Genomic DNA, 13581 nt, shown 5'->3' with positions numbered 1-13581 from the left:
GAAGCTTCAACATTTGTGAAGAAACACACTTTTTGAGAGAAGATAATTTGGTCAGAAGCATTATTTGTTATTTTGGCTTCTATTAGTTTTCTCAGAAATCAGATTCCCTGTCCTAAAAATCTGACTTCTGTATAATAGGTATATTGTATAATCTGTACTTTTAAGAAGTTTAAAGATGGCCAGGCACGTTGGCTTATGCCTGTAATCCCAGCAATTACAGGCGTGTGGCCGAGATGGGCGGATCACCTGAGGTCAGGAGTTCAAGACCAGTTTGGCCAACATGGAGAAACCTTGTCTCTACTAAAAATACAAAATTTGCTGGGCGTGGTGGCACATGCCTGTAATCCCTGCTACGCAGGAGGCTGAGGCAGAAGAATCACTTGAATCCAGGAGGTGGAGGTTGCAGTGAGCTGAGATCGCACCACTGTACTCCAGTGTGGGCAATGAGATTGAAACTCTGTCTCAAAAAAAAAAAAAAAGTTTAAAAATGGCTGGGCATGGTGGCTCATGTCTCTAATCCCAGCACTTTGGGAGGCCAAGGTGGGCAGAGCACCTGAGGTCAGGAGTCTGAGACCAGCCTGGCCAACATGGTAAAATCCTGTCTCTGTTAAAAATACAAAAATTAGCCGGGCATGGTGGCACATGCCTGTAATCCCAGTTACTTGGGAGGCTGAGACAGGAGAATCTCTTGAACCTGGGAAGTGGAGATTGCAGTGAGTTGAGATCGCACCATTGCACTCCAGCCTGGGCAACAGAGCAAGACTGTCTCAAGAAAAAAACTAGACAAAAGATAAGCTAGCAATTCCCACACCCACACCCACCCCAAGGCTTTCCCTATTTCAGTAGGGGCAGCACGCCAGCACAGTGTGTAACAAAGCTCCTGGGCATCACCCTAAATTAATTCCCTGCTCTACGTCCCTTCTCTCTGCCACCCTATTAGCAAACAACTGCCTGCCTCACCATGGAGCTGGATCTGACCCCATCTCCACTGCTACACACCCGCTCCAGGTACAGCCAGGTGCTGCTTAATGACAGGGACACAATCTGAAAAATGCATTCTTAGGCGATTTCGTCATTGCGCGAACATCATAGAGTGTATTTACACAAACCTAGATGGTGTATTCTTAATGTACACCTAGGCTACATGGTACAGCCTATTGCTTCCAGGCTACAAACGTGTAGAGCAGGTGACTGTCCTGAACACTGGAGGAAACTGTAACACAATGGTAAGTATTTGTGTATCTAAACATAGAAAAGGTAAACACACGGTACTATAATCTTAAGGGGCTGCTGCCACTGACCGAAACGCTGTTACAGGTGCATGACTGCATCACATCTCTGGCCTGGGCTACTCCAACAGTGCTCACAGGACCCTTGCTTCTGGCTCCAAAAGTGGAGGGGACACTCGTACCATAGTTTCACCATAGTGTCACCTCCTGGCCACTCTCTGCCCAGCAACCACACGGACCTTTCCAAAGCATAAAACAGACATCGGGCACTGCTGAAAAGCCCCAATGGTTTCCTCCAGAATCAAGTAACATCCAACGTTTCCCATGACCTGCAAAGGTGCACGGCCTGGGCCCGTCTAGCTCTTCTGCCCCTGTGCACTGTCCCCTCACTCTCTAGGTTCCAGCCACCCTTGGCTTCCATTCTGCCGATATGCCAAATGCACTCTTACCTCAGCAGCCCGGATCTGCTCCTCCTACAGGGAGTCCGATTCCTCGCGGTCCCAGAGTGACCTCCTCCCACCTTTCAAGTCTGAACTCCCATAACACCTCCTCAAGGGTTCTCCTAACCTGAAAACCTCTCCTTCTGCTTGTCCTAATCATGCCTGACCACATGACTGCATTTTATCTTCTTCACAGCATTGATTACTGTTTGAAATTACCTTATTTAGCTGTGTGTTTTACTGTTTACACTCAAGAGAAGGCAAGCTCCCTGAGGTCTGGCTTGTACAATGTTCTATCTTTAGCACGTAAGAGAATTCCCTAGGAGAATACTTGGCTTGACAGAATGGCTACCTGCTATTTTACTTTCAGAAAGCCCTTCTGTTGGCATCTTCATGTTTACTAAACTATATCTACTGGCCATCAAGAATCGTGACTCTGTATCATGATGTCTTGTGGTATACACATTTAGTACAGCTTGACTTTTAATATTTGCTATGGTTTGAATGTCTGTCCCCTCCAAAACTCATGTTAAACTTTAATTGCCATTGTAACAGTATTAAGAGGTGAGGCTGTTCTTTTTTTTTTTTTTTTTTGAGACAGAGTCTTGCTCTGTTGCCCAGGTTGGAGTGCAGTGGCGTGATCTTGGCCCACTGCAAACTCCGCCTCCTGGGTTCAAGCAATTTTCCTGCCTCAGCCTCCCAAGTAGCTGTGATTACAGGCGCCCACCACTACGCCTGGTTAGTTTTTGTATTTTTAGTAGAGATGGGGTTTCCATGTTGGCCAAGGTGGTCTCAAACTCCTGACCGCAGGTGATCTGCCCATCTCGGCCTCCCACAATGCTGGGATTACAGACACGAGCCACCACGCTCAGCCAAGGTGAGGCCTTTAAGAGGTGACCTTTTAGAGGTGACTATGCTATGAGGGCTCCACCCTCATGGGTGGGATTGATGTTATTACAAAAGGGAGAATTTGGCCCCCTCTTGCTCTTTCCTCTCCTGCCATGTGATTACACATTAAGAAGACCCTCGCCAGACACCAGCACCTTGATTTTGGACTTCTCAGCCTCCAGAACTACGAGTCGATAAATTTCTGTTCACTTAAAATTACCCAGTCTGTGGTATTTGGTTAGAGAAGCGTAAAATGGACTAAGACAATGTTGCTTTTAATTGTACCTTGAATGGTTTTATATATATATATATATATATATATTTAAAAAATGAGCTTTCTTCTTTAAAAAATTTCCCCATAACATTTTTGGGGGTGGTGTACAGTTCCAAGAGCCTTCACGCCCATGAAGATTTGTCCAACTACCACCACAACCAGGAGATAGAACAGCTCTGTCTCTCCCCCAAACATCCCTGGTGCTGCCCCTCTGCAGTCACACTCCCTGCTTCCCTGCCATCCCAGCTCCTGGCCACCACTGGTCTGGCCCCCATCACTAGAGCTGCGCTTTTTATGAGGCTATGACATGAGTGGAATCATGCATGTAACTGCTTCTCCTGGAAAGGTGCCCAGGTTGTATCCTGCATCCGTGGACTGTGCCTTTCAGGCGCCCAGGCTGTATCCTGCATCCGTGGACTGCGCCTTTTAATTGCTAAGTGGTATTCCATTGCATAAATGCACCACACCCACCGAAGGACATCTGCCCTCAAACAGCCCAAGGTCAAGTCCTGCCTTCAGGGTGGTCAGCAATGTTTTGGACCCCGCTCAGCCTTTCACTACTTACCGGGCAAAGACAGTGCCGCTGCCACCCGGGAACGTGTAGGGGTGCTGCTTCCGGAACACATGTCCCACACGGCTGCACGGGATGATCTCCAGGCTGCCACCACACTGCCACACGCGGAACGAGATCTCTGAGATGATGAATAAGACATGGGTGACTGGCAGAGCCTGGGACGCTGCTCTGCAACAGCAGACATGCCAGGCAGGTACACGGGTGCCCCCACCATCCCATCATGGGGCTCCCCTGCCCTCCGCTGCTGAAGAAGACCTGATAAGGACCTCCCTCTTTCCAGAACCTGATCCAGAACTCTACAGGAGAGACATCTGACACACTTGGATCTCTGGACCACAACACAATCAAGAAAGAATGTTCACGGGGAAGTATTTTTCAGATGTGGAGTAGAAACCTCGAGACAAGATTGCTTCTTGGCCTATTGTAAATATCAAGGCCTCCTGGCATAAGATCATGTATACCCAGGAGCATCACAACTACTGAGCGATGAAACACTTGTGCTGAATTCCTCACTAGCTGGCTCACGATCATTTGCACTTGCTTAGTATCAACACTGTGGGAAAAGGCAACACTGAAGGTATATAAATATGTACAATTAAGCTTTATTGTTACATATTCTAGACAACCATATATGTCATCTTTCTCTAAAACTTATTTTTAACAGACTGAACCCCAGGATGCATCTTGGCTTTTCCCATCCAGGGAAAAATAATCCCTTCCCTCAAATGGCAAAGCTTATTAAATACAAGTCCCTGTGCATTAGCAGGCTCAAGCCTCCTGGCAGAGTTTGGACTTATGGACCATGGACTTAGGGACTGCCTGAAGGACTATGGTAGTGATCAAAGACAGTCAAGTAACTGACTGATATCTCCACACTGCTCACAGGCTTGGACCCGTCAGTAACCAACTGGCCTAGGTGGAATGCTCCTTGGGGAAGGCTGCTGTTCACCTGCTTCAACACAGAACTGATCTGCAGGAGGAATGAGACGTGCAGGGCTAGGCACTACCCATACCTACTTAAACACACAGACTGCCCTGGCCACTGGAACTTAGTAGAAGCCTAGACTGACTGGTGCTTCTTTCGTGACACACAGGTACCTTCCAACCAGGTACCTGCCCGTATCACCACTGACTAGGTGAGTGACTGGAGTCTGAGTCAGGGGTCTGACTGAATGCAAGAAACAGATTCGACAGAAAAACTAAGATAGGATTTTCTGAAAGGCAAAAACCAGTTTTTCTTCACAAGGTTTGTATAATACAAAAGGGAATTTTCCTCTGTATCATCTAAGACCCCTAAGAACATGTTAGGGAGGCAAGACAAAAATCAACAGTTACTGCGAATGACAGGACTTCATTCTTTTTCTGGCTGGACAGTATTCCCAGGAAATTAAGTGAAATAAGAACAGAAAGTTGAACACCACATTTTCACCCATACGTGGAAGCTAAAAAACATTGATCTCATAGAAGTAAAAAGTATAATGGAGGACAGTAAAGGCTGGGAAGGAAGGAGTAGGGATTTGTTTAAGGATACAAAATTATAGCTAGAGAAGAGGGATCCTGCTTGTGTTCTACAGCCCTGTAGGTTGACTCTAGGGACTGATAATATATTACATAGTTTCAAATAACCAGAAAGAGGATACTGAATGTTCTCAACACAAAGACATGATACATGTTTGAGATGACAGATATGCTAATTTCCTTGATCTGATCACCATACATTATATGTATTAAAATATCACTATGTACCCCATGAATATGCACAATTATTATCTTCAATTAACAAATTAAAAGAAGTACAAATATTCACATATAAAATCTACAGTGTGTGCAGCCACTGTCACCAAATGCAGACAGATCAGAAAAAGGGTGGGTCCATCACAGACCATACAGTGGATTGATGGCAAATCCTGCAGTCAGCCTAGTTACGGCAACAGGTGCCCAGACTGCCAGGAACACGGCAGGAAATACAACACAGGGGTCAGAACACCATGAGTTTCTACTTGGGTCCAGCAAACTAATGCCTCACTCACTAGGAATGGGTGATCCATGCAGCTGTTACGGGGCTTTAATAAGCAGCTCTCTTGTAGTAATAGAAAACGTATGGTTACAATCACACAAGCATAAGCAAAGTTTCTGACTTTACTTTTTACAGTTCCCACACAACCTAAGAAGTTGTCGGCCAGCACGGTGGCTCATGCCTGTAATCCCAGCACTTTGGGAGGCCGAGGCAGGCAGATCACCAGAGGTCAAGAGTTCGAGATCAGCCTGACCAACATGGAGAAACCCTGTCTCTACTAAAAATACAAAAAATTAGCCAGGCGTGGTGGCACACGCCTGCAATCCCAGCTACCTGGGAGGCTGAGGCAGGAGAATCAGTTGAACCCGGGAGGCAAACATTGCGGTGAGCCAAGAATGTGCCACTGTACTCCAGTCTGGCAACAGAGTGAGACTCCACCTCAAAAAAAAAAAAAAAAGTTGTCTCTATTTCAGAAAATAAAATTTAAATATCCATTTGCCTCACCAGAAGATTTAGAATCCGGGACTAGGAAATCCCCTTGGCTTCTCTATGGTGAGTCCGTTAAGCCAACGAGGGATCCTTCCAGGGCTTTTCTGGGATATTTTCAAGGCTAAGTACAACTACAGTTATCTTCTGCGCTGATTTCATTTGAACCCTATAACTTTGAGGATAATTAGTAAAACTCAATGGCTTTTTAATTAGGCAGTTAGTGTTTACATCTTGGCTCTGAGACCCTGGGCAAGGTGCAAGCCCTCTGCAGACCACACTCTGTTAAGAAAGCACAGACAGATGATTCCCTGGAAGTACTTAGCACCATCCTTGCACCGCAGGGATGTAGAGAAGCACAGATGATGCCCCCAAGGAGCCTTACCCCCTGTCATTAGAGCTAAGGGTTAAGTTCTTAGTCCTCCGTTTTAGTTGCTTAAGTGACATAAGGACTTACAGGATTAGGAAAATGGGAAGCTCTGGTCATTCCAGTGGGGCACACATTGAGGGGGTAGTTTTGGATCTTACTTGGGCCTCTCTGAACCACACACCTCTCCCAATGCACACCCACAAAGGCCCCTCAGGCCGGCAATGGCTAGCAGTGTGCACGGCCCCCAGAAGCAGAAGCCAGAGCAGTGCTAAGGAGAAAGGCTCATGGCATGGCCTTCTCATGTGGAAGCCTTTGAGCCCACTGAACCTCACGGGGAGTCCAAGTCCTTGGCATAACCCAGGAGAGCCCGTCACGGAGGGAAAGACAGCCCAGCCTTCCTGGGCAGAGATGTGCTCCTGCTTGCAGAGTTCATCTTCACCCCAACCTGAACCGCTCAGGCCCTAGAACCTCCTAGGCACAGCTACATAATAAATACAAACACCAAACCACAATAAAGCAGCTCCTTACAACAAATCTTCCCCCCAGTCTCTGGGTGAATGCCTCCTTAGATATTTAAATCAACACTCTTCCTACACGATGACACAAAATGCTGGCTGATGTCTCATTTCAGCTAATGGTATGCACACTTCTGAAAACCACACTGCTTTTGAAAAATGGCCACCTACATGACACGCTGCCCTACTGGGTGACCCTGGCCTGCTGGATTTCCACTAAACCAGTAGGAGATACCCATGGAATAGGGTGACAGAACTCTCTTTAGAGGGTTAACAATTCTGAAGCCTTCTGTACTCAAATGACTTCAATTCAAGCTTTCCCTAGAGGTTGACGTATCATTTTAAAACAAAAACCCAAAAGGAATTTGACTCACGGTCCCTCCACCTGCGCAGTAGAGTAATTGAGCCTAAAGAAGCTTTCAACATCAAACCAAGGCAGAGAAATCCTCAAAGATGAGATGGTATCACTGACTTCAACATCATAAAACAATGGAAAAATAATAGGCTAGGCTAGTTTTGTCTTTTAAAGTAACAAAAATTTTCAAAATCTTAAACTATGAAAAATGAGTGGCCTCATTTTTTCCTCTTTCCTTCTCCCTGTCCTCCAGGGTACACTCACCCAAGGACGAATGTAAGTTAACAACACGCAGCAGCCCAGGAGAATTTGCTCAGAAAGCCAAGCATTTGAAACAAAAGGCTTTAACTGAAACAAGCAAAAAACAAGAACTCCCCCACCCCAAACCCTAAACAAACAAAACAAATCTTCTTATCTTTTATGCAGTAAATATAAGGCTACCAATGTAGACCACAATGTATAAAATTTCACTGTGCCTAAACCGGGGTAAAAATGATTTGCACGGGGTATTTAAAAGCAAACAAACAAAAAAACAAATGAGAACCATTCACAAAGGTAGTCGAGAAGGGATTAAGTGCCAAGGCCTCCCTGCCCCATGGGATTTTCATGATTTCAATTCAACCCCACCAGCCTTGCCAGGGTTCATTTTCCACTCTCCACCACTCAGCATGAATCCAAGCTCCTGGACTGTTTCCCTCTGTTTCTGCAAGCCTGCATTACAAACACTTGGGTTCAGATGACTTGAAAGAGTTTGCATTCCCTTCAAAGACTTTATCTGTATTCTGGCATCCTCCACTCTAACTTAGGGAGGCACATTTTAATGCCCAACCCATTAGACTTTCAAGAGCAAAAGGGGTGTTACGTATGTGTTTGCAAGGATCGATTAAGCCCAGTGAATGGTCACTCTGAAGCCTTTTAAATTTTTTTTCCAATTGGCACCCTGCCTTTTGCAGAGCTGAGGCACTTCTCTGTCCTGAGATTCGAGGCTTGTACATACCTAGGTTCTCTCCTCCCCACACATCCATCATCATGTCGTACTTCCCCAATTCTTCAAAATAGAACTTATCCATCACAAACAGCCCACCAGCAATCATGGGGGTTCTAAAGAGGCAGAAAGAAGAGGGGGGAGGGAGGAGAGGGCAAAGTCAAGGTTAGATTGCCAGCACCCTTGCGCCAAGGCCAAGCCTTGATTCTCTAACAATAAGCTGACCTTCGGAACAGCCACACTGCCACTGTTTTCTGCTCAGTGCCCAGGGTGCCGCTCTCTCTGCTTCACCATCGCTGCCTTCAAATGCCTCCCCTACTGTTCCTGCCTGGATGTTCCCACAGTGCCAGGGGCTGGACTGAGCCTCCCCTATGCGGGAGCGATTGCTGGGGCTGGATCACTCCCTGACACGCTGGCAGAGGCAAAGAACTCGGCCTTTCTGTGTGTCAGTTTCCTTATAGGGTAGCTACGAGAACTGCAAAAAATCATGGGCATAAAGCCCTGAGCACACTTGGGAAATGCTCCAGAGTACAAGCTCTCATTATCACTATCATAGATGAGGCTCCACCTTCTACAAGGGAACCCACCATGCTCCTCACTTCATCACCCCAGGAAGCGGCTGACAACAGATGTACGCTGAGCTCCCTACTTTGTTCCCAGAAGAGACGCTGTGAGAATTCAGTGTAAAGTGCTGGGAAGGTCTATAGCACACTGCAGATGTTGGCTAAATGTCAGCAAATATATTTCAGTGCTAAGTACTCTGTGAAGGCTCTCTCACTTAACCGTGTGCCGACTTGGAACAGGTGGCCCCGTTCTCTCCCCAGCTAGAGAAGGCATCCTGACTCTCAACCAGGAAGCCCACTGCCTGGCCTGGGAATCTTAAAGCATGGGCTTCATGAGCATGGGTTCCCTCCTCTGCAGGAGAGCAAAAGCCTGCTGGGCAGTGGCAGCAGTAAGTCTCCTGGGCCTGGGGTCGGCTTGGAGATCCTGCTCGGCTACAGAAATGCTCTACAGTATCAACACACAGGAATGCACAGACCCAGCAGATACGCCTTAGAAACCTATGTGAGACTTTGACTGTGGAAAAGAAATCTCCAAGGACTTTATTCTATGACCTGGTGGAAGGTGCTCATCTTTGAGCTGAGGGGAAACGGGAGGGCAGAAGGTGAACGGCCCCACTGGGTCTCCAGACGGCACAGGCCCAGCAAAGAAGCCAGAACCTGGGGTCTCATCCGGGAGAGGCACCCTGAAGGATGCTGGCACTTACTTTATAGGGGCGACTGGGTTCCCCTGCCGCGACCTTCTCTGCTCAGGCGTCATGTAATCCCACTTGAACACCAAGTTCCAATCGAAACCTGCCAGCCAGGAAAAGAAACAGGGTGTTGACAAGAGACTGGCCACTTCCTCCCGACACCCCCATTCCTCACAGCTTAAAAATATTCGACGTTTGGACAGAACTCAATGAAAACCACAACAAAGCCAAAAAAGAAGGTGTGGAGGAAAGAGAAGGGGACTGGGGGCGTGGGTGTAACTGGAAGAGAGAGACCGGCAGGGAGGGTGAATGTTGAAATCTCCCTGCCCCTCCCTAAAGAAAATGTGAGTCAGGCTTTTCTAATATTGAAATGCATAAGAACAAATGAAATATGGGGAGAGAACTGGGGTCTGTGTGGTGATCACCAGGGCATGTCCAAGGCCCGTAAGGATGTGAGGACAAAGAGCATCCGCTATGAAAATCAAGCCGTGGCACCTCCAACACTGCCCCAGGCGAAGGGAATGCTGGGGAGGGAACGAGGCTTTGTCAGTCCCCTGGGCCAGCAAACTTCAGACTGTATTTGCAGCAAGAATGGAGTGGGAACACGCTGGGAATATGAAAACTTTAAGGGAAAATGAGCCAGTGGAAGTTGCCAAGCTGGGCAAATAAGCTTCAATTTCAGATATATTTGGCACCTGCTGCATTTCATTTTTGGAATCCAGACACCTGAGGATGGAAGAGCCTGAACCCTGTACCTGGACTTGGTTGTGGGCATCTGCAGGGCCTCAGGTCTTGCTCTCGCTTCCAGGGTCACATGCATAGTGCCTCTTGGAGGCCAGCAGGCCCCACCTGCGGAAGCTGTCCTGGTGCATCAGGAGGCCACTTCTTGCCAAACACATGGCTTATGGTGCTGCATTTCCAATTCCAAGGGTCTGATAGCCAAACCTAATGACTCTAGGGCCACGCATCTTTCAATCCTCTTAAGCTCTCTGCCATCAGGCTTTTTGTCAACAGGGCTTTTGCAATGTTCAAGTTTGGATTTGTCTGCATGCTTTGAATTCATAGTCTGTCCATTCTGACAGCCCCAGTGACTGAAGGCTGGTGGGTGGGTGTTTCTGAGTACCCTGGGCTGGCCAAGAATTTATGGCTCTGGACAAAGAGGTCTCCCAGCCCCCTCACTGCAGGATAGAGTGGCCTCAGGCAAAGAGACAGGGAAATGGACAGGGGCCCCAGCAGTGGGGACAGGAATGCATAGAGAGGAGACCCCCACGGGTCCCTGAGCTGGCTCTTATCACGGTGCCTCAAAGGCCATGAAGGCAAACCAGAGAAACAATGTACTGGCTGTTTCACCAACAGAGAAGGTTAAGGATGAGCCGACATAACCTTTCCTTTATTTTTTGAGGTTTACTATTATCTTATTATTTACTTTATTAATTTGGTCCAAAGAGAGAGGCTATAGCAGATTAAAGATCTGCTAAGAATGGCATCCTTTTTAAAAGGAATTTCATAAAAAGCTCTTTGGGTGAATGTGGTCCCATTCCTCTGACCCAGAAGCCCTGCACCCCACACGGAGCACCTGGCTGTTCTTGCCCCTGCTCTGACATACACAGCTGCTTTGGGAGAAATAGAGCCCGGTAGATCTCAGATCTTCCAATACCTGGGGAAATAAAACATTCTGAAAGCCAGGCTTTCTAGCTATCTAAGGATGCCTCCTCTTTAATGTCCCCAAACATTTTACTTCTTACCATTCGCTGGGAATCTTTCCCGAATGCTATGTTTCCCATCATAGGTACAGTCCTCCAAGCATGCCCGCCCTCCCGCTGATGTCTAATTCTATTACGCCCTGTGTGGCCAGCACAATTATCATCCCATTTCCCAGATGGGGAAGCTGAGGAGCAGAGGCAAAACGGCCTGCCCATGATGACGGGGCCTGCAAGAGGCAGGTGGGACCGAGGGAGGTAGCTGGGGAGGGAGTGAGGCTTTGTCAGTGTACAAATAAACAGGGTCTCACTCTGTCTCCCAGGCTTGATCATGGCTCACTGAAGCCTTGACCTCCCAGGCTCAAGTGATCCTCCCACCTTAGCCTCCTGAGTAGCTGGCATGCCATCACACGCAGCTAATTTTTTTTTTTTTTTTTTTTTTAATAGAGACAAGAGTCTTGTTATGTTGCCTAGGCTGGTCTTGAACTCCTAGGCTCAAGCAATCCTCCCACCTTAGCCTCCCCAAAGTGCTGGGATTATAGGCGTGAGCCACTGCACCTGGCCAAGGCCCTATTTTATAGTTTTACTGTCTTCTTTTTTGATGTTAGACCATCAGTTGACCCTCTGCTCAGTGTCTATCTAGAATAGTCCATCTTCACACAGATGAAAGCTCTTTGAGGTCTTTGATAATTTTTAAGAGGGTGAAGAGACAAAGTGCTCTTGGGGCTCCAGGGCAGGTGCCGTGAGGACATACAGGAAACTGGTGTGGTCATTCCAACGAAAGGGGACCGGGGTGAAGCAGGCACAGGTGTTGGGCTGGGAAAGAGGGGTAAAATAAACCATGATATATGCAAGGGGCTGTATCAGCAGAACAGGGTCACACGTGGGCCTGGTGAGGGAGAGGGGACTGAGGATGCCACAGGTGTCCATCTGAGCAACCAGCAAGAGACCAGCCTGTCAGAGAAATAGCCAGGGTGAGCAGAGAAAGCAAAGACAGGCTCCAGCCCCTTGCACCCCACAAAGCCTCAGCTCCGTGAAGTTTCTCACTCCAGACTCCTGCAAGGAGGGCTTCATCATCTCTGATCAAAAAGGATGCCATATCTGTTCATGGAACCACATGGCTCGCAAAAGCGACAGAAGGTCAAGGAAGAGGCGAAAGGGAAACCCAGGAAGCTCTTTAAGGGAGCAAGCCTATTTTTTTCTCTTTATGAAGTCCTACTTGTTAAGCACACAGGGGTTTTTTACTCAGAACACACACTACGGCGTGAACACTGTTGTCACTGTCACTCCTGACAATGAGAGGGAGTGGTGATCAGATGCTGGTGTAGATGGGACGAGCTAGGAGGGGCACCATGACAGACACCTACCGCCCTTCAAGTCAGCAGATGCCCCCACATACTGAAAGTTGTCCATATTAATGACATCGATGATGGGTGACACAACCCGAGTCCTGTCCTAAAATACAAACAAAGAGAGGAGTAGTTATCAAAATCCAGCGAAACAAAAAACCCGCCCAGCCATAGAAGGCATTAGTGTTAGGCAGGCACAGGGCAAACCCGACTGGCCCTTACTACCTATTACCCTAGGCCCGCAAGAACCCAGCCTCCCCACCCAGACCCAGAAGGTCTTGCTCTTGGCCATCCGCAGATGTGCTGTGGCCCGCTGGGAGGCAGGGAGGGAGGTCAGGAGTGGGTGTGTAGCAGGAGTCACTTGAGGAGTGGAGACACCCATGGTTATGGGACAGGTAGCCATCAGTTCACCCAGCTAAAGGTGAAAACGGTGTTGCTGTGTCCCAAGGGTCATTTTCTGTTTGCCCAAATACCATTAGTGATTTGTGAGCTGCAGTAAACCTGAGGAATGGAATCACTGCTAAAATGCTCATACATCAAAATTAGGAATATATTTCTATGTGGGAGTGTGTGTGCGAGAGGTGGTAAGTACCGATATTATCACAGCAGAAAGTTAACCAAATCAACTAGAGATTTCCAGATTCTAAGTTTGCCTTATCTGTAATTCTATCTTTTTTTTTTTTGAGACAGAGTTTCACTCTTGTTGCCCAGGCTGGAGTGCAATGGCGTGATCTTGACTCACTGCAACCTCCACCTCCCGGGTTCAAGTGATTCTCCTGCCTCAGCTTCCCGAGTAGCTGGGATTACAGATATGTGCCACCATGTTCGGTTGATTTTTGTATTTTTAGTAGAGACGGGGTTTCTCCATGTTGGTCAGGCTCTTCTTGAACTCCTGACCTCAGGTGATCCACCCGCCTTGGCCTCCCAAAGTGCTGGGATTACAGGTGTGAGCCACCGCACCCAGCCCCTGTGATTCTATATTAAAAAAAAAAAAAAAATTCCCCTAGACTGAGCCATTTCTTTATGCCACATTGTCATCATTCTGGTAAGAGTTTGTGAACATAAGGCCTTTTAACGTCTCTAATTTCTTTAAGTTCAAATGACAGATGGTGGTGACAGACCCTGGACTGTGCCCCATGCTGACAGT

General features: G+C 47.5%; 1 protein-coding gene across 3 annotated transcripts in view; it reads right to left on the bottom strand.

The window, feature by feature from the left end:
• The window catches only part of GALNT2 (polypeptide N-acetylgalactosaminyltransferase 2), a 217855-nt gene that overhangs the window by 22881 nt on the left and 181393 nt on the right, over positions 1–13581 (bottom strand). For all 3 annotated transcript variants that reach the window (XM_003893785.4, XM_021931277.2, XM_021931270.2), the window contains exons 8-11: positions 12453–12540; positions 9401–9488; positions 8146–8249; positions 3397–3523 (exon numbers count right to left, since the gene is read on the bottom strand). In XM_003893785.4, the coding sequence (XP_003893834.2) occupies positions 3397–3523; positions 8146–8249; positions 9401–9488; positions 12453–12540 (407 nt within the window). The remainder of the gene's footprint in view (positions 1–3396; positions 3524–8145; positions 8250–9400; positions 9489–12452; positions 12541–13581) is intronic.

The sequence above is a fragment of the Papio anubis genome, chromosome 1 (assembly GCF_008728515.1).
Source record: "Papio anubis isolate 15944 chromosome 1, Panubis1.0, whole genome shotgun sequence".
Taxonomy (NCBI): domain Eukaryota; kingdom Metazoa; phylum Chordata; class Mammalia; order Primates; family Cercopithecidae; genus Papio; species Papio anubis.
This window is presented reverse-complemented; position numbering and strand designations above follow the sequence as displayed.